The sequence below is a fragment of the Egretta garzetta genome, unplaced genomic scaffold (assembly GCF_000687185.1).
Source record: "Egretta garzetta isolate BGI_Z169 unplaced genomic scaffold, ASM68718v1 scaffold135, whole genome shotgun sequence".
NCBI classification, from domain to species: domain Eukaryota; kingdom Metazoa; phylum Chordata; class Aves; order Pelecaniformes; family Ardeidae; genus Egretta; species Egretta garzetta.
The window spans coordinates 40,918-62,845 of NW_009259594.1; the positions used below are offsets into that span (position 1 = coordinate 40,918).

The window sequence follows — 21,928 nt, forward strand, 5'->3', positions numbered from 1 at the left end:
TCCTGCACGTCATCACACTTTCTTGCCAAGGCTGCAGGGGAGCTATTCTGTGCCCCAGGGCCGCTCAGTTTGTGCTCAACAGGGACTTTTTGAATCCCTCATGCTAAAACAAAGGAACAAAGCACCTGTTGCTGCCCAGGCCCGTGGTAGTTAAAGGTCAACAATAATGTCAGGGAAGGATGTAAGCATATCCATCACTTCTGAATGCTATACAATATGTGTATTTACACAGCCATTTGTTGTGTTCCCACAGTGATGGGAACAATACTGCATCGACCAGAAACCAGTGCTTCCTTCCCCTTGGGCTCAATGGTTTTTGGCCAACCATGCTCTTGGAGCCCAGCCTCTATGCTACAACTCATCTCTGCCTCTCAGGTGACCAACATTAGTTGATGATCCATGGGGAATTTTGCCTTCACGTATTTTGTGGAGGATTTAAAAACAGTTCCAAACAGAACAATATTACATTTTGTTCCTTACAAGCCCATGAAAACGTCAGAGATTTTGCATTATGCTAAAGAAATGTCCAGCAATAGCTCAAAAAGCAGCCTGGCAGATTTTTCATGCCATAAGGCCTGTGTTTGCAGCTGGTGTCAAACAACCACTCTTCAGGGAAGTAAAAGTTAGATCCAAACCACAGGGAGAACAACAGTTCAGACTTTCAAGTGGATCAGGAGAGGAGTGTGTACTTTTTGGCTTCAGTGGAGCATTGCTGTCTGCTGCGTCCAGAAGGGGAGCAGGGCACCAGCACATCTGTCACCCTCCTGCAGTCATATGCACACACCAGTTAAGCAGGAGAAATATGAAAGCTCCAGACCCCACAGAAGTTTTTGATCCAGCAGCTGGCACAGCCCAAGCCCAATGTGCTGTCTGAAAGCAAAGAGCACACAGCAAACTTACAAGATAGCTTTCCCGACCTGATGGGTGAAGTTCAGCGGCTACTCAGGGCTTCATCCTGCAAAATCCTGACGGCCTGGACACCACGCTATGAGTATCTACAGGAACTGAAGCAAAAGCGCTTCTAATGGGGCTCTATCTCTCAACCTGAGAAATACTAGACCAACAAAGCACCCAGACAAATATTTAGATCAATAAGAGGTAAAAAAAGAAGCCTGGATTGAGTAGCTGAACTGCAGAAAAAATTAGAGTCGAAGCTTTTGTCTCATTTAAGAAAAACAAGCCAAAAAGCTCTCTAAAAGATCACAGATATTAATTACCCTGACCAAACCCACTTCTGTTCATAAGAGCACCGCTTTCAGCGCCATCTCAAAAAGTCCATTTGGCTCAGAGTAGCTGGGGGACCACAGCAAAAGTGGCTCTGTCAGCAAAAGGCAAACTGCTGCGAAGGCAGCACCTCGCAGCGCTGTGCTTCTCCAGGAGGGTCATGTATAAATAGGGCGGCAGATGAATACAGGAAACAAATACTTTTTACATTTCTTGTCCAACACTGCTCTGAGTTTCTGTGGGTCACTCTGCTGGATGAAAAGGCATCTGACAGAGAAGGAAAAGAAAGAGTTTAGTCTGCCGTGTCACTCTCACAGGAGCCAGAATAACTAACTCACACCAGTGTTAGTTCAAAGAACAGGCGGATTTTATCTGTCCTGACAGACAAGTTGCAATTCAGAGAGGCTGGTATACGAGCCCGTATCCTGTATATTCACTGCAGGCAGGCAAAGGCGTTATGAGATAAGGGAGATCTATACATCACTCACTATGAGCACCTCACCGCAGCCAGGGATAGTTTATTACCCTAGTCATGATAATCACTGCTGCTCTTGTGGAGGAGAGCGTGCAGAGGACAAGGCATTTGCAAGCCCTGTGGCTTTCGCTTAGAGGAGATCCTCTTGCTTCACCCAGCCTTTACCCAGAGGCTGGCTGATACCTCGGTACACAGGCAACTGCTCACCACCTTACCCGAGGCAAGTGTGGAATTACGTGTTGTGTGTGATGAGATCTTCAGCTGGATGGTACAAAGGTGCCACAAGCAGGTATTAACTCTGACACTGCCGGCACTGACCACAAGGGACAGGCGTTTGACTGCATCCAATTCCCTGCAGCTGCGCAGTTTTCCAAGGCACGAGTTGTTAAGCCACCTGTCCCCTCTACCACAACAGCTTCCCTTCGTGCTAATTCTCCTTTAAAACAACAAATACATAAATGGGACCTGAATGGAGAGTCTGGTGCAGTGTTAGACTGAAGCCCTGAAGTTACAGACACTGTAATGCTCTTGTGCAGCTCTTACAACTTAACATCAGCAATGTGTACTTCACTTGCAATGAAAGATAAAACCCATGCATGATAGGAGGGCTTATGAAGAGGCATCAATTAATACAAGTGGATTTCTTTCCAAGAGGCACTGAATATTAACCCTCTTCCTTCCCCCCTTGTCTCTAACGCCATTAAATACCAGGTACCCTGCAGTGCACAGGAACTCCAGGCAGTTAAGAGCCACACAACACAGGCCTGTTAGATCCCAATCAGCTAAACAAGCCCATTTTCCATACAAGTGGGAAATGTTTCCAAAACAAACAAAAAAAAAAAGGATGACAAAACTCTGGGGCACTTCTAATTGAACGCTTGTCAAAAGAAGACATCCCTTATATGCATTTCTGTGCAACGGTGTTATGCATTTCTCAGGTTTCTCTTGTGCTGCATTTAACCGAGCAATTTCCACATCACTGGAATGAACCAAGGTGGAGAGGGATCAAGTTCCCAAATGGGTAACCTACTGGCCACATCTGAGATCAGAGATGGGGAGGGTGTGACTTACTACTGCAAAGAACTAGCCAGCTTCTCTCAAACAGGAGAAGCTTATAAATTCCAAGCTGGAGAACCAAAATCCTGGATGCTCCCTGCCTGTGTGAGAGACTTTTCGACAAACTCTGCCTATTGTCTGCACCATGGGCAGTGTGTATAACAACTGTACATGCCAACGATCATTTAAATATTTTGTATGCCTGCTGCAGTTAATTGTAAGTGCAAAGTACTGGATACAATTGCACCCAAAGTGGAGAGCTTTTTTGGAAGAGCCATGGGATGCTGGAGTCCTGGGACAGTCAACGAGCAACTGGCCAGCTCCTCCTTCCTCACCTCCCCAGTTTTGAGTCCACTGACCAATTTCAAGAAAGTCTGAAAGAAGGATGGAAACCTTGGCAACAACTGCTTTCTAAATATCTTGCAACAGGCAGCTAAGTAGGAGCCCCACCTCAATGCTGGAGGTAAAGGAGGCAGAAGAGCTTAGCCCACACACGCTCTGCATTTACCCAGCGTGGATGTCAATACAGACTTACCCACACCAAATCCTGGCCCTTGGGTTGGTTTTTTCCAGGCCTAGCGCTGACTCTTGGCCAGCATTAGGAGACATCCAGGGAGCTGCAATATCATGCAGCTGTGCTGATGGAGCTGGAGTTATTGAAGTGCATGGATAGAAAGGATGCAGATAAGTTGGCAACTCAGCTTCATTAGTATGACTGTTGATGGAACATGTTGTTTCATTGCTCAAAAGAAAACTTCAATATTACTGGAATGGATGAAATTCAGAAGGGAAACCGCACCAAGAAAAAAACAAACTAAAGGAGATGAAGGAAGATGTTTTACATGATGGTGATTCACTCTGAGACAAAAGAAAAGGAAAGAATATCCCCAACCATTTGGATCCCCAAATACTAAATATATAAACTTATTGCTGTGATAGCTCCTCCAGACATGAGTCATACATTTTAAAACCTTATGGGGTCAATCAATTTAACTTCATAAATTAATTACACCCCCAAAACCAGACCAAAACCAGACCAATGTATCCAGACTGGTTCATTTCAACCTTTCAGAGCTGTCAATAAAACTGTGTGTGAGCTGAAATGATTACCAGCAAAAGCTGAAAGCAGTAAATCAAATTTAATAAGCTGTTTTTGTCAACTGTACAGGAATGATGCCTGAAAAAAACCAACCCAAGCCTGAACCAGTGACATTCCTAAAGGATACGCGAAGACTGTTTCATTTCTACATGCCTGATGTTCTGCGTTTCTGTTCGGCTGTCCTATGCACATAACCCACAGGATTTCTGAATTAAGACCAGCACTTTACATATAAAATATTTAGAAAGGCTTCCAGTCCTGACAAAAAGATCTATCACCTCCCTCAATAGCTGGTTCCTGTAGTTAATTACCCTCACTTATGTTTAATTTGAATTTGTCCCCCTTCATTTTCCAGCAGCTTGGTATTTTTTATGCTATTATCTGCTACATTAAAGTGCCCTCCTCTTTCATTTATCTTCCCTCCATGTGGTCAAGTTGCCTTTTAACCTTTTCTTTGCCACAAATTCACATCCTTCTACTCCCACTATAGATGACTGTGCCCTCAATAGGCTGTAGAGGTGCTTGGGTTTCATTTATTTTCCTTTTGCTGGGGTGACATAAAGAAAAATAGTGTTTCCAACCTCATCTTTATTTTCCGCTTTTTTATTTCTCCTAGAGCAAATATATTGCCAGTACATGATCCCAGACAGACAAGCTGGAAACAGAAGTCAGAATTCTTTACCATCAAACCAACCCCACGCTGCCCTCCTCTCTTACAGAGTTTTGTAGGACCATCAGCCGGGGTAGACATGGTCTCTCCTGACATTTAGATTAGGAAGTAAATGCTGCACCCCCAACACTGTGGAGTAACTGCGGTCAGCAAACGTCAGCTTCTGTGGTAAAGCCGCAAGCCAGGAGAGACCTGAGCTTGGTCCCACTCTGGGTCAGGACCAAATAACCAATCTCAACGCATGACATGTAGTATCCAGTGATCAATACCCTGAGCCATCTTGTTCTCTGAGTCAAAAATAAACCTTCTCTAGGTGCAAGAGTGGTATTGCTGCTCTCAACCTTATCCATCCTCCACACGAAACAGAAAAGCTGGAGACGAAGCAAACCCAGCAACTTTCATTTCATTTTGTAGTCGGCTCTAGTTCCCTTACCACTGCGTAACATTGCTTTGATTAATCTAATAATGGTATGCCCCCAGAAATAGAACGACATCTGCTATTTAAGATAGGTTTGGTACAATTATGCCTCTTGCAGTATTTGTGTCTCATTTCTTTCAAGGATATGGAACTTCACTTTTTCCATTAAAACCAGAAAAAGATGACTATAAACATGTCTTCTCCTGTGATATAAAGCTCAAACTACAAAAGATAGATCACGCAAAATTACTCTTGTTTGCATTCTGAAGACAGAGCTTGTCATTAGAGATGAACACTTTATATTCTTCTTACATTTTCTAATATTATAATGACAGATATTATGGCAAGCACCATAATCTGTTCCACTGCAGTGCAAACAGTGCACATCACCTCCCTAATAACATTGCAAAAGCTAGAGATGGGAGTTCATTATTTTCTTTGCCTTCTGTCGGAATATTGCCGATCCATGTAATTACTGAGATGTGCAGTGTTGGGACAGGGTCAGTGCTCTTCTCCGGGCAGCTGCACCGTACTGGGACTGTACTGATACTGGGGCTGTACTGCTCCCAGCATTGTTATGCTGGAAAAATAGGTCTGAAAAGCTCTGTTTGTATTTTAATACCTGTTAAAGATTATAGGCAAACTCCAATTCCATAGGTTTTAAGAGGGAGATGGCAGCTTGCCGCCGAAGCGTGGATAAAGCTGTACACACAGAGGCGTCCTACCCTTTCCTTGAGAGAGGCAAGGTCAGCAAAGTCCGGCTCTTTCCACTTACATCTCAGTTAAGAACAATGCCCCATTTTCAGCTTCTCCTCCAGTGACTGAGGCCAGAGAAGTCTGTTATGCGGTCACAAATATAGGTAGTGACAAGTTTTCCAACTCAGCAAATTTCATTTCATGGATCCAAACACAGATTTATCTAAAACATGCCCTGGGAGTGTACTAATTTGGGCTGAACTGGTGAGCAGGTAGGGAGGACATACACAGGGACTAGGAAATTATTTGCTTAGCAGGAGCCCAGGATGCAGAAGGCCTGCGGTTCAAGTCCATGTTCTGCTGAACTCTGTATGAGGACGTAATTCCGTCCCTCTGGTGAGACACATCCTCTCTACCCCCTATTTCAGGACCTACTGCAAACAGACTACTCGCTTTGTGCAAGAACTGCCAGAATTGGTGATCTCATGTGAAAGGAAGCACTGAACGATGACTTAGTTTTACCAGCAGCTCAATGACCTGAAGGATGTTTTTTGTCTAATATATTCAGGAGCATTTAATCTCTTACTTTACTGGGATCTGTTTGACTTCACCTACCATTATCACAATGACATGTTGGTGGAGAGCAGATCTAGCCATGGATTATGTACAGTCCACACAACAAATGTAATCAGGCTGAATTATCAGGGATTGAGTCTTGGACTCCTGGAAATAAATTGCAGTATTACATTTGTCATCTGTGAGCCCTTAACAGCCACAAAACACTCACAGCATAGGCCTGTGGTCAACTTTAAGCAAATTATATAGGGCACTTCAGACTGTGATTAAGGGGAACTGGACCCTGCACAGAGGTGTGCTTATTCACCATAATTTATCTTCAAAGACTGTCTGTAAAGCCTAAAAAAGGAAGTGTTTTTTGGCTTTTGGTTGGCTTTTTTTTTTTTTCCCTGTTGCATAAGAGGAGCATTTTAATGCAATCATAGAATCATAGAATCATTTAGGTTGGAAAAGATCATTAAGATCATCAAGTCCAACCGTTAACCTAACCCTGCCATGCCACCACTAAACCATGTCCCTAAGCATCACGGCTACACATCTTTTAAATAACTCCAGGGATGGGGACTCCACCACTTCCATGGGCAGCCCGTTCCAGTACTTGACAACCCTTTCTGTGAAGAAGTTTTTCCTAATGTCTAGCCTAAGCCCACCCTGGTGCAACTTCAAACCATTCCCCCTCATCCTATCGTCCATTCCCAGGGAGAAGAGGCCGACCCCCACCTCGCTACCCCCTCCTGTCAGGCAGTTGTAGAGGGCGATAAGGTCTCCCCTCAGCCTCCTCTTCTCCAGACTAAACCACCCCAGTTCCCTCAGCCGTTCCTCATAAGACTTGTGCTCCAGACCCCTCACCAGCTTTGTTGCTCTCCTCTGGATATGCTCCAGCCCCTCAGTGTCCTTCTTGTAGTGAGGGGCCAAAACTGAACACAGGATTCGAGGTGTGGCCTCACCAACGCCAAGTACAGGGGCATGATCACTTCCCTAGTCTTGCTGGCCACACTATTCCTTATACAAGCCAGGATGCTGTTGGCTGCCTTGGCCACCTGGGCACACTGCTGGCTCATATTCAGTCAGCTGTTGGCCAGTACCCCCAGATCCCTCTCTGCCAAGCAGCTTTCCAGCCACTCTTCCCCAAGCCTGTAGCGCTGCATGGGGTTGTTGTGACTCAAGTGCAGGACCCGGCACTTGGCCTTGTTGAACCTCATACAATTGGCCTCGGCCCAATCGATCCAGCCTGTCCAGATCCCTCTGCAGAGCCTTTCTACCCTCAAACAGATCAACACTCCTGTCCAACTTGGTGTCGTCTACAAACTTACGGAGGGTGCACTTGATCCCCTCATCCAGATCATTGATAAAAATATTAAACAGAACTGGCCCCAACACTGATCCCTGGGGGGCACCACTTGTGACCAGCCAACGACTGGATTTAGCTCCATTCACCACAACTCTTTGGGCCCAGCCATCCAGCCAGCTTTTTTACCTGGTGACGATTTGGATTTGAAAGAAAAAGGAATATATCTAAAGTTATATGAATATAACAGTATAAATAAGAAAGGAACATTTTAAAATAATCTCCAGTTACAAGAGTACCAGGAATTACAACATGCTCTCAGAATCCATCATTTACTTTCTAACACTGACACCAGAAGAATCGTGATATTGTCCAAATTCATGGCCAAACACATCCTACACTTGTGTCCAATACACACACACACACAAAAATAATCAATTTGATCCTGAGTAAATGCTATTTCAAGGCTTTTCCCTCCACACCTCCAAAACATGACTTCCAGCATTTAAATGAAGTACTTCATTTGACAGAGCAAAAAGTCAAGAGAAAGAGGCCAGCTCTTCAGAGGTCCATCAACCTGTATTAGCTACATCACCTTAAATAAGGCTGGAGGACAAGGTAACCCCTCTCCTGTTGAGCTGGTCAGTGCCATGCTCTGTGCACTGCCGGGCTCATGAGGCAAAGGGCTTCCTCCCTGCTTGCTAGCCTGCCTCTCATGTATGAGCCTGGGGAAAGTTAAGGGACCGCTCTTTCGGGGAATCAGTCATGCCAGATAGCTAGCACACAGAAAATGGAATTGGATCTCGTTTTTCCTGCTGGCTATGCCTTACATTAGCCCAGCCCAAAGGACCTCACTTCTCAATGATGTTCAATGGTGTTCATCTGTACTTTAAATGGAGGTCTCTGGGGCTTAATTCATTACCTGAAAAGAGCTTTGAGACCATCAAGTGAAGGATGCTAGAGAAGTGCAAAGAGGTAGTTCTTGTAACTCATATCCACATACTACATATGTACCTTTGTAGGTTTTTTTTCCTTTTATAAAACCAAAATTTTGATCCTAGGACAGAGAGGGAGCCATTCATCCCACCTTGCTGTTCTGTGTGTGAGGTTTGAGAAAAGGGCTCTGACATACCCAACAATCGAATTTGCGTGACTGCACCGTGTAAAACGAAGAACATCCAGAGGGGCTGGGAACAGTCCACGCAGACCTGCATGCCAGTGCCGGCACCATTGTGACTCAGGTGCAGCTCACCATCCGAATTCACCATAAATCCCAAGATGTCTCCGCTCTGGAGGGGTACCACAACTCGGCAGATGGCCCAGAACTCCTTTCGGTCGACCAAGGACTCGGGGTTATAGGGGAGGTCGCTGGGGCGCAAGGTGCTGGGGTCGCAGGACGTCACCCCATAGGACAGCGTCCCTGTGCGCACAGCGTTGGACTTGTTGATTTTGACAAAAATGGTTTCGTTGATCCGAAGGGGTCTGCTGGTGAAAACCAAAGTCCTCTCCTCCCGGGCATGCTCCAGACGGGCCACAGTTTGGTCATCAAGGATTTTGACATGGGGTCCCCGGAGATGGTGGAAGCGGAGGTCGCTCTCCAGTTGGGAGGGGAGGAGGTGGGAGTGCTGGGAGTTGAGGGAGTTCTGCGGGATGGGACACGTGGTGGCCATCACGTGGAAGGTCTCCTCCTGCAGGTTGAGGTCGCACAGGCTGACCGAGAGGCGTGTGTCCTCCGTCTCCCGCCGCAGCGAGGGCCGGCGGATGGCAGTGAAGGAGCGGGGCCGCAGGCAGTCGGGAGGAATGATTTCACTGTCTGCGGGGAGAGAGAAAGCAAAAAAGGGGTCACTTCAGAGAAAATGAAAACGTCCAGGAGTTTGCAAATCACTATTGGCTTGATGGATAAGTTTAAAAGGGAAAATCAGAGACCTGCTGCCATTAATAAATTTTCCCCTTTAAAATACGGAAGCAGTGTATCATAAAATGTATTTGCAATCAACTGCTGTTCTTGTACTCTCCCCACCAGCATCACCATTCTCAGCTTCTGAGCAGGCAGACTCAAAATCAATGGAAAGAATTTACCAGGGGGAGGATCTCCTTGGGGAGGGGAAGCAGAGGGTAAATATCTGAAATGCAACCTGAACAAACCAATCAATATCTATACAGGCTCCAAGTTTTCATGCCCTCTCTATATTGTCTACAGCAATTCTCATAGATCTAGGAAAGAAATATCTAACTGCACATTTTTTTTGTTTTAAAACAATACTATGTTCAGTTTTAATTTATTTATCATCATACGGAATTTAATTAATATTCCTGAATATAATTAATTGTTGGTGTTCTGGTGCTCGCTGCAAACCAGTACAGATATGGATTTCACAGTACAGAACTTGGGAATATGCAGTTTTCTATAAATAACATATAATCATTTTTTATCTCCAAGCCAAATAATTAAAAATCAAATCCACGGATACGTGACAAAGAAAGATGATGCTTACACATTCAAACCCACCAGTGGGAACAAAATTGCACCTTATCCTCTTGGTTAGTCTCACCTGCTGTTTCAAGAGCTAATCATCAATTTATTTGATTCTTTTTCTAAGGAACATAATCCCCTGCCTTTAATGCCTAAATTACTTCTGTTTAACATAGCCTTAACTACGCTGTTGCCATAGAAACTTTAAAGAGCAATATACTGAGGAAAAAACATTATTTAAACGGATTAAAAGTAAGCTGAGATAATGCAAAGTTTTATACTTCTGCTTGACTTTCTGAACTCTGAGAAGCCCATAGCATCAAGAGACTCTTTGCTGTGAGAAAATGGAGCATGTGGGTAGTTGTCTGCAAACACTGCAATATGCTGTAACCCAGTCTGACTGTTCCTCTGCAGGAGCTATGCCTGAAGACGGTTTTGACTTCAAGTCTGGGTCCAAACGACGTGAGGTGGGACCACCCCATACAACGCAGTCCCCCGCAGATGGCACAAAGCAACACTGCCAGACCCCAGCCTGGGACCTGCCGCAAACGCGGCATGAGGCGGAACGGCAAGAAGAGGCAGAGGAGCAGAGACCCATTCCTAACCCACCCGCTAGGCCCTTGTGGTGGGCACCTCTTCCAGCCATGTAGCCTTGGGCTTTTCTTTTACAACAACAAAAGGGCAGGCACTCCTCAGGTTACCTGAGGATATTCCCAATGGGATGCATCCTCTCCCAGTATACCAGAGAAGTGGCTCTGTACTGGTGTGCCAAGGAAAAATGCCAGCTACTGAATAACCAACATCTCCTGTAATATCTGAGGTCTGACTAACAGCCTTTCCTGCCCTGCTCTCTGGGAGCCCTGACAGGAGCACACCCACACACAGTTTGGCTTCAGTTGAGCTCTTTGCTTTGCTTAAACTGGATTATTCCAGGCCTCTCTTTAGATAAGCTGCTATTACAAGGGAAGCAGAGTCTCAAAATAAAAATGGGCTTTGTTCCTCGTATTTGATTTTCCCTGTACTGATATTTCAGCTTCTCTTCCCAGAAGTTAATTAAAGAAAAGGAGGAATAAATAAAATCAGAAATTACCCCAAGTAATTTAGAAGTGGGTCGCATTAATGCTTTGTAATATATGGGCCAGTATTTGCATTGCAAGTGCTCCTGCTGGACAGAATTAGACTTATTTTACCCTCCTTTGGCTGGAAACCCACACAGGAGAACAAATTAATATTGGCAGCCAACGACAATCCCTTGGTGTAGGTGAATGGGTAGAGACCTTTCTGAATAGGAACAGAAGGTCCCCTCTATTTTATTCCCTGTAACCATGCATGTGCAGCCTGGCTGACAACTGTGATGTGTGGGTAGCTTGCAGCCAGGGTTTTGAAACAGCTTGTTTTCCACCAGGATGCTTGCATTTCCCTTTGGCTGCTGGACAAAATATCTTTTTCCATCTGAAAAGAGGTTAAGAGAGATGGAGTTCTGCAGACAAGACACATGGCAGTGATAGCAAACCCGGGTTACATGTCCAACTGTTTCATTTAAATCCATCAGTAGCTCAGACACCTAGCCACATAAGGGATAAGATATCTTAAGCATATGGGATTGACTGTGAGACTTAGTTCATTAATGTTTGCAAATACCCATGGAAGAAGGGCTTGCAGTTTACTGGTATCTGAAGTGGGTTTGTGAAAACTTAGAGAGACGAGTCTCTAAGAGATGCCGGACTTCTCCAGGGCTCTGTGTTTTTATAAATCACAAAATACCCAGCCAAAGAAAAAAAAAAATCCCATTGAATATAAAGTAAAACAAAACTGGGATTAATCTTTTGGGGTGGTAGATAGATTGGAAGAGATGTGGAACGCCATTTACCCAGAATAACTGATAACGGCCAAGGGCTGTGCAAGAACAATTCTAGTGAAATGAGAAACAAATGAGTGACTTCGAGCAGTTTCGTTCACCAGAAGATGCCCAGGAACGAGTTGTTTTCTCCCACTAAAGCTTCAGTTGTCACTTTTTAAACACAGACCAAGCTGTTCATGCTGGAGTGCCCGTAACACAGCCTTACTCCTGCAGAACGTTTACAACTGACCTCGAACGCCTACAAAGGAGGGACTCTCCATCTAGGAGCGTTCAGGCACATTTATATTTGCTGAGACGAACCTGGAGCACACATCAAAAAGACGGAATGACTTTATGTGATGAGACTGTAAAATACCAAACGGCCCATTACTGAGGAGATTGCTCAGCTTCAGCTTGAAGAACTTAGAAATCATCCCTTCTCATTAAATATTCAAGGTTATAAAATTTTGTGTATAAGGCAGTGCTTCTTTGGGAAAAGTCAACTGGTAAGACACCTCCTTGGATGAGAATCTATGGACTTGTGAGTGAAGACCACAGCTCTCATGGAGTCACCAGAGCAAGCTTTAACGCAGCTGGCTGGGGGACCACCAGCAAGCTGGCTGTGACCACAGCAGCTCGACGCAGGCTGGCTGCCCAGACTGCTTCCCAGAGAGGTTTTGCTGAGCTCAGCATCAGCACAGTTATGATGCCAATGCCGGATTTAGAGACTTAAAAGTTTCTGGTAGCAATACAGACATAGCCGAAGTGGGAAAGATTTCTACTAAATACAAATTTTCTGCTCCTCAGCTGGAGAATCTGAGACACTGAATTTTTGTAAAGGATGCCTAACCTCATAAATCCTTTTGTATCTTTTTCTGGCTTTGTTTAAGGAAAAAAGTGAACAGGAGTAGTGAAGTAGAACTGAAGGACACTTGAGCAATTCAGCCATCTTCTGTTTTCTCCTCCTCTTTAGTGGGGTTTATCTGCAAAATTTAGATTCTCAGCAGCTGATGCCTTACGCAGAAAACTAACTTGAAGTATCTTCCTCAAACTGGAGGCTTCAAAGCTCTCCCTTTTCCTGCTCAGAGGGCATGGAAGAGTCTCCTGCTTCATGCAGGCCTGGTGAAACTGCAGTAACGCTTTAAAACAGCCCTTACACAAGGAGCTGGTGAGCAGCCAGCTACAGCTGTAATCGCTGCATCCAGCCCAGAAATATTTCACTACCACCTTTTTTTTTGAATGACTGATAAATGTTGTCTTCTTAAAATCACCTATTTCTTTAAACATGTGTAAGATATATAGCCCATATTCATTACTGATAACACATATGTGCACATTTAGTATAGCCACATGTACATCCAAACACAGGCGCATTTCTTATCACCAGCATGCAAAGACCATCTCAGCCCCACACGAACCCGAAGGGGCTGTGTTGCTGTCAGATTGTCAAATCATTATTTCCTTCCTCTTTTTCTTTTTTCAGCGCTGTCTGTTACTGCCTGAAGGCTTGACTTTCCAAGGTCACGAGCAGCTAGCATTCACACACCTGTACAGGACCTGAGAAAGCAGAGCAAACGTGGCACGCATGCACACACACACGCTGCAAACTCGCAGAGTCCAGCATTTAACTGCAGGCTCTAGGGACACAGATCTACTCCTCTCGATGAGTTTTCTGAGATTGGTGCAATCCTGTAGCCTCACATGAATTATATTTCTTCAGAGTATGAAGGCTGCAACCTCTCTCCAGAATAAGCTATGGAAGACCTAGTATAAATAAACCAAACTTGAGATTTATTACTACATAAAATAACTTAAAATTTGGGGAATCAGACTGATAACCTAAGAACCTATCCTATTTCTAATGATCTTCCCTCTCAGGAGAAAGAAATGCTGAGAAAACAAGGATTAACCTAGTTATTCCTTGCATCTGGAGAACATTTCTGTCTTCGGCTACTAAGCAAAGAGTAAAAAATTGTAAGGTCAGAACTTTGCTGGCATGGTCCTTCCCTTCCCGTGCACAGCCCCATGTTCTTTCCTTCCTTCTGTTCTTTGCTTTACATCTTCACAAGTGCATTTTTCTTCTCTTAATCCCCTACTTCACTGGCTAACAATGTTTTTGGTGAGTACCGGTGCTCATTGTATAATTTCTGTGACCAATTTCTGTGACCACTTCAGAGGTGCTAAGCTACCAAAAGACATCTTGAAGCCAGTGCCCCTAGAAGAATATTCTATGTAAATATACACAGAATATTGCAAAGGATGCAATATTGCATCCTTGCAAAAGGTTGCATACTGTATTATTCCCACCACGCTGGAGGGGCTCCATTCCTACTCAGGAATGCAGATGGAGGCTCCTTTTCCCACCATCCGCAGCACCTTTTGCAAGGGGTTACATGGGGAGGACAGCTGGGCTGCCAACACCGAGAACCTTGCACCTCCATGGCCTACAGCAGACTCGGGCAGCTCACAGCCTATTTGGCAAGACTTTGACATTGCAGGGAGACGTGTTTGAAATATGAGGCAGATGTACCACGCCATAAAATAGCCTTGTGCTCAGAGGCAATTGGGGAAAAGCAACCAGTCATAAGACAAGAAATAAAGCTGTGCTTCTGGAACCCTTCTGTCACTCACAGCCTCGCACTCCCCATCACGAGAGTGCAGGTATTAATCCCAGCTCAGCTGCCTGCCTTGCGAACCCTACCCATGTCGTGCCGTGGCAATCTTTGCTCCCTTGCTGACTCAGCCCTACGGAGCTGATGTACGCAGCTGGGGAACTGCCATGCTTCACCGCAAAGCAGCCAGGACAATTTCTATGCGCTGTTTATAGCTCCGTTTATTATGTGCTTTAAGGTGACCAAAGACTGAAAATTCATTAAAATGGAAAACAACTTAGATTCTCATTTATCCCTCCTAAAATAAGGAAGAAGATCACTGTGACTGGGGGCAAGGAGCAATACCTGTTCCCAGACCCCTCTGGTTACCTGCTTGCCCGATGTGTATATGGCACCCAGTCCATAGCATCACCTCCACTGGAAAGAAGAGGAGCAGCTGTGACTGGGCCTGGGAAGAGAAGGACCACTGCGTGGCCCTGGGTCCAAAATCCACCCAAATTAAAGGGCGACTGGAAGCAGATCTTCATGCAGTCTGCATGGTGTTAAAGATGTCCTCACCACCGTGGGATGCTCTTCTCTAGGCTCTCTCGCCATGCATATCTTGACTGTTTTGTTGTACCAGGAGGAGCTAAGCAAACAGGAGGGTGAAAACTACCCTTACTTAAACACAAGAGAAAAATTGAGAAGTGAAGAAAGCCGAGGCCATGCTCACAGTCATTAAGAGGCAAAGCTTCACTCACAGAGCGTGTCCAAAGTGCTCTCGCCTGCTGGCGATGTGTCTGAGTAGACATTCATAAAACTATTTGGTTTTAGGCAAACTTGTACTCTCCATGTGAGGTCTGGAGAGGAGGCTGGGCTCTGCCGCGCTCAGCGTAACGCTGCAGAGACTCACGCTCCCGGGTGGCTGCTCCTGCTCTGATGCTGCACACAGGTGTCCCCTCTCCCCTCCCTGCTTCTTGCTGTTATAGCCTGAATTTATGCGATCCCAGACCACTCCATTGTGTTTATTTCTCATAAACCATCAGGCGCCAGAACGCAGCTTCTCAGATCATCCAACGAAGCCACTTTCAGAGCATTATTGTAGCATGTGGGAGGCAAATGTTTAAAATCCCTCAAAGGAATGATTCAGACTAAAAACCTCCTTTGCCATATACTTAGGAATTCACTTTTGCGAAGTACATTTCCCTTTATGAACAACCAAGAAATCAAACTGCCTGAGTTACTGCCTCAGACCAACCCTTCCTTCTCCTTCAAAACACCCACATCAAATCAAGGACATCAGCTAAGTAAATACCTACTTATACAATACCTGCATATGTGCATGCCTCTACTTCACTGACAGTATAAATAACCCATTTCAAATCAAGCTGCTTCCTTCTGCTCTCGCTGCTCAGGCTCTCTTTTTGCACACGCTTATAGGAATATATGCAAAACTACAGCCAACAGACAATTCCACTTGTACCAGCTATATATGTAAGATGCCCAGACTGCTCTTTAAGAGATGGTAAAATCTGCTCAGGGGCAAACAGCATCTGAGATCCAGACTCAGCTGCTGGGCCCTGCAGCAGAAGACGCTCCTCACCACATAAACAGAAAGGATATATAAATGGTGTGTGGGAGGCAGGAAGAATTAATGTTCTTATTTTATAGACTGGAAACCGTAGGATGGAGCAAGCTGTCCAAAGGATAGATGACTCTTCTGGCAGAACTGTTAAGTGAAACCTCTTGGGGTTTAGGCCAATGCACGACAAAACCACCCTGTTTTCCATGGTGGACCCTCTCATTTCCTAACTCCATTCAACGCCTTATTCTCTGCCTCCTGCTCCTTTGCTTCCATCTGCAGGTCGCTCCTCTCACCTCAAAACTCAACCTACTTGGGTCTCCTCATCCATTATGGGATCCCAACAGTCAGTATGGAAACCACTGTTGATTAATTTCTCCTTCACCATCACACCGGCTTGGTATCACCACACGGTCAGTGGATGGCAAACATACATTTCATGGACATTCATGTGGTGACAGTGGGAGTTAATGGCTACATGCAACTTTTGGCTTCTTGCTCATTTGCCATCTGGAAGCCAAGCTGATATTTCATCAGAGCCATTTTCATTGCAGGATTGGCAGGTATTTAAATCAACGGAGTGCATTCGTTTGCCTGTGACCAACACAGTCCAAATCAGCTTTCTGGCAAAATACTCAGATGTTCTTCCAATATTGCTGAAAGCATTTGAGAGAATTTCTGCTATAACCAAGGGGCAGCAGTCAAAGTCCAAGCCAAGGGTTACAAAGAGCCCAAGGCTGGAGTTTGTCTGTGGGAGAAATCATTCATGTCTACACTAAAAATTGTCACCAGAATTTTAAAGCTAGCTTACAAAAGAAGGCAGACCAACTGGAACCAACTGCAAAGCTACAAACATCTCCCACTTCAACAGAAATGAGTAGAAATCAACAGCGCTTAACGAGCATCCCACGGGACTTTGCCTTGATTTGTGTTTGCTTTTGCCAGCATGAAAATCAGCATTTCTTTCCAGGCATTTTGGGAGAGATTGAGCACTAAAACTATTTGGTTTGCATGCTTCAGTTCTGGAGAGGTGATTAAAAATGGGATGAAAGAGGAAAACTTAGGCGTTTGATAAATTTATTGTGCAAATCTATGATTCTATGAAATCTTGTGGCTTCATGTGGCCACTTAGCACCAAATCCTGCTTTGATGGAATGATGCCTTTGTACCATTTGGCACAGAGCAGCTGGTGTCCTGCCAGGTGAATCTCAGGAAACCCTTGGGATCTATTCAGAATACTTTTCTAAGGATATAAATATCCTCCCTCAGATTACTGGGATTATCACAGATTTCTTGTTGTGGATTGTCAGTGCTGTGCCAATAGTACGGACAAAATATCACAGCAAAACGAATCAGAAACAAACAAACCCCCCCCATATTCTAAAAGAATGTGAGCTCATGTACTGCCAGCCTCCAAGTTGAAATACTCAGAAAGAAAAAATACAAACCCCTGAGCTTTAAGGAATTGCAGCTGGTTTTAAGCCAGAGTGAACAACTGTGGTTTCCAGGCCAGCTTAGTAACTGAATTGATCATCTGCGCCTTCTTCAGTAAAATCTAAGGAATGAAAGCGTGCGATTTCATACATGAATAAGACTATAGTTGAACATACAAAGGTTGAGTACTGACTGATAAATTGTATTTTTGGGACATACGCTATATAATAAAGTTATGCTCTGAACCAGTCTGGTTCATAACAAACATTCATACAATTCTGAGTAACATCTGTAAGCATGTCAAATGGATTTTAACATATAAAATGGCACAAGAAGCATAACTAGCCTTATAAAATTAAATTAAATTACTGTTTTCCTTAGCAAATATGAATGTTTTGAAAGAGCCTGACAGTAGATTATGAAGAACAAACTTCCATATGCATGCTACAGTTGTGGATTTGTTTTCTTTTCCACAAAAGCTGATGCTCAGAGAGTCTGCAGGGTGCTGGCAACATCTGTGTTGCAAACACCACGGTTTGGTTTTCATTCAGGAACGCTTTTCATTCGGGGTAAACTCATCCTCCCCAGCCAGAGGTCCTGAAGACTGACGGATGTCCTTCAGGTTGAAGATGTCCTTAACCACTGCCATGGCCACCTCTGGATGGCGGCACCTCCATGTCTGATTCCCTTTATTCTGTGCATGGCTTTTCCATTTGATGTTTTCTAACTCCCCGCACAGTCAGAGGAATGTGGTTTGAGCAGAAATCAAGTGCTTTGGGATTTGTGGAGGCCACCTAATCCCCGTTATTCATGCCTTAATCTATCTCCCACTCACACACATGAAGTCTCTGAATTTTGCTCCCACCCCGATGCAATGATTTCCACCTCCGTTGTCCCAGGCCTGCTAGACTCCATGTTCAGCTGTTATTATCCCACTTGAAAACCACAGCAAAATGATCATCACTTTTAGGACCATGCCTACATTATTTTAATCTCAGTCCTGCCTCTCTTTGTAGACTGCCCCACCTTTTCTTTCCATTTCTTCTTTCTACAGCTGGCAAGTCTTTTATTACTCATTTGAATTACCTGTGCCAAGACCTAATTCTCCCTGGAGACTGTCAGTTGTCACTTTATCTGATGCTTCCTGATCTTTAAGATGTAAATTCCTCTGTAGAAAAGTTCTTTTTTTTTTTCTTATTTCTTCATGGGAAATTAAAGCAATAATTGCAATTCCTTGTTGTCCAATAACTTCATAGAGCCCTCTTCTCATATCCAGTGGCTCTATTGCTTACTCCTGGCACTATAGTCACTTTTACCCTCCTTTCCTCCTAGAAATTTCAACCCTCTTATCTCACCTATTCAGGTAAGACCGTAGTTCACCACTGTACGCGGTGCTAACCCCACAACTTCACCTTCCTGCACTGTGCTGCAGATTGCTGTGGGCTCGCAACAACTCTATTTCCAACCCTCCTTACATTACGGTGAGAATGTTTCCATAGCATCTCAGCACTCACAGACTATACCCCAGCTACATCAGACACATTTCTTCATCCCCTGAATCATCTGACAGCAATTTTCCTCAAAACAAGTACTTTCTTCCTCCTTCCCATCCGTCACCCTCCCTCCCATGGTATTTATGTATCCTGAATTTATCCCTTTCCACTTGCTTTCATTTGCCCCTGTGTCTTTATGCAGGCATGGAGATGATGACTCCTTCTCCAACTTCTCCCCACGTTTCCCAGTGGAAGGCTCCTGCCATCACTGAAAGTTTTACAGCCAGCTGCTCAGGGAGAATCCAACACATCAACAACCACCTCGTCCCTGCCAGGGTCTCCCCAAGGTCCAGCATCTTACCCAGCACCATTCCATATTGACCTGAATTAACGCCATTGGGTCTTCTCCATTTTCCTTAGGAAAACGCTGCTGGCGATCACCTCCCTGGGCTCACTGCAGTCCTGTTTGGTCTGACAGGGCTGCCCAAAGGCACTGCAAAATGATAAATTGCCCGGACATCACAAGGATTTTGCTGCTCCACAGCTACCTCACTAACCAGAGCTAAGAGCACAACATTCTCTAGAGAAGACGCAATCTGTGAAGGGCAGTGATAACAGGTAATGTTTTGGTCAACCGCCTGAGGAAAAAATAAAATAAATTGGAAAGATAGAGTATTTCGAGCTAACCTGAGTCAAAGTGCTCAGTTTACCTTACTTCCTTTTAATAAGAGCAAACGAAAACTGGACTGAGAGCTTCTCCAGCTGATTTATTTGGAAATCACTGTTGCCATTTTCGAGATTAAAATGTTATTTCAAGACTCAAAACTGAAACATATCACTTTGAAAATAGTGAAAGAAAACAGCTAGAGTTTGCCAAAAGTGTTTCAATTTTTCATCCATGACTAATGAAATTTACAGATCATTTCTCCTCCTCCAAGCTGGTTCATCACCTAAAGATCCAGCAACCGTATTTCTGAGAGAATGCACATAATGCTATTTGTCCAGAATATTTTCTTTGTTTTAATTCCTAATATCTTTTTCTTGGAGAATTTCTACCCCAGAATCTAGCATGAAGCAGCTCTCAAAAATTTTCTGACTTATTTTCCACATGTACAAAATGGCAATGCAGCCATTATACCCCATCTAGCCCAGTCCTATTCCAGAGCCGGTATGGTCTGCAAGATGCACCCTCCCAGTTATGCACAGAAACAGTAAATCAAGGCTTTGTTTGATGAGCTTGTTTTAAAACAGCACAATTACTCCAGCTTGCACCGATTCAGAAAAGTTCAGCGCCTGTTTAGGTCTGTTCCATTTCATGACAGCACTTAAACATCCACTTCACCTAAACAAGTATTTATATCCCACTGAAGGCAACGGGACGTACACATGAGCATATCAGTAGTCCCAAATCAGAGGCACAGGGTAAGGTTTAAAAAATACATTCCACATTAGAAAAAAAGACGTTTTTATGCCAAACTCCATTGCTGTCCCATTGCATCCTGCTAGTGGAGTGAACAGAAAAAGGAGATTACCTGAATCAGTACCGTTAAGTAAGTCATTCCAGCTGTCACAGCAGGACAAAATTAGGGGTGGAATCAAAGAGAGAGTCAATGCCCACTTCTGCCAATTGAAAAGTTCCCATCTTCAATAAATTCTTCATGTATCTGTCATGGAAAATGCCTCTTATGCTTGTGATTTCTTTATGAATTGATACCCTGAACCAAAGGAACTAAAGAGCTGAGCCTTGTTACCAGAGCCTCAGCTAGCGCCTTAACAAGCAAAAAGACAAATTCCACTCTCGCTTACCCCAGGGAAAGCTTCAACACCTTGGCTATCAGTAAAGCTAATTTAAAGGCACAGATCATAGGATGTGGCCTCAGAAGGTTTAGACAGAAAGACAGGAGGCTTTTCTGAAGCTGCAAATTGAAAGTATAAACAAGAATCAGCCAGAGGGCCACAGTTTGGCTGCCAGTCCAAGCAGTGTAACCTTGCTGAAGCCACGGGATTCACATGGAGAACAAGGTCCAGCAGATGCTAAATTTAGCCAGATGCTAAATGCAGCTGCAGCCCCAGTAGCCAAACCTTCCTCGGGCTCCCGAGGAAGGGGACCCCCAGCTTCGGTTCCCCAAGGACCCTGCTCTCCCCGCATCCCATCTTCCAACAGCACTGCTCTTCTTCCTCTTCCTCCTCTTCTTTCTCCCTTCCCCGCCTGACGCTCTAAGCATGAACAAGCTCAGTCCTGCTGGGATCCTGGGGATGAAGTGGAGGATGGTCTTTCAGGAAAACTGGATCCTAAACCTGAGACCCCACCCGTGTGGTGGACAAAGCTGGACTGTCTGACAGGAGCCAGGCACGGACCTGGAGGGAAAAGCCCTCCTGTGACCTTCTCACAGCTTCCCCAGCAAAACCACTGCACCGCTGAAGCGCCAGCTACAAGCACGGCACTGGAGAGACACCTGACTTTGCAACTGGTTTGTGCTGTTACTGGTCCCAGAGACCTTTCAGGGAAGAGTCGGGAGGTGGGTGAGACACAAGCACCTAAAACTGCAATGAGTTTTTTGGCTCTCTTCCCTTTCTGCAGGGTGATTTTCCTTTTCTTCTTTGACCCCCCATTAACTCCTGTGACAGATGCCTGCCGCTTCTCAGCAGCTTCCTTTCGCCACATGACACCTTGTTGTACCATCCATGCATTTTCGCTAGGATTTAACATTCCAGCCATGCCAGAGGCCGCTCTCTCTGACTGACACACGCTCTAAGCCTCTTCCTTACCTGTTTGTAATGTATTGGGTTTGCACCAGTCTGGCTAGGAATGGGTACCAGTGTTCATTCAGTCACTTGCCCGGTTTCAATCCATTAGATTACTGTTACCCTCTATTTCTGTTAGCCCGCGATGCCGTACTTCTCTGGTTTGGGAAACAGCTAATCAACCCTCTACTTTTTGATGGTTTGTAAACAATAAAGTTTAGCTCCAGAATGTCATCAACAAGCTTCATTTTCGAGATTAGGCTGAACT

General features: G+C 44.7%; 1 protein-coding gene across 1 annotated transcript in view; it reads right to left on the reverse strand.

The window, feature by feature from the left end:
* NEURL1 (neuralized E3 ubiquitin protein ligase 1) overlaps positions 1-21,928 on the reverse strand; it is a 185,395-nt gene that overhangs the window by 8,525 nt on the left and 154,942 nt on the right. Inside the window, exon 4 of the mRNA XM_009638092.2 lies at positions 8,635-9,315. Coding sequence (XP_009636387.1) covers positions 8,635-9,315 — 681 coding nt within the window. The remainder of the gene's footprint in view (positions 1-8,634; positions 9,316-21,928) is intronic.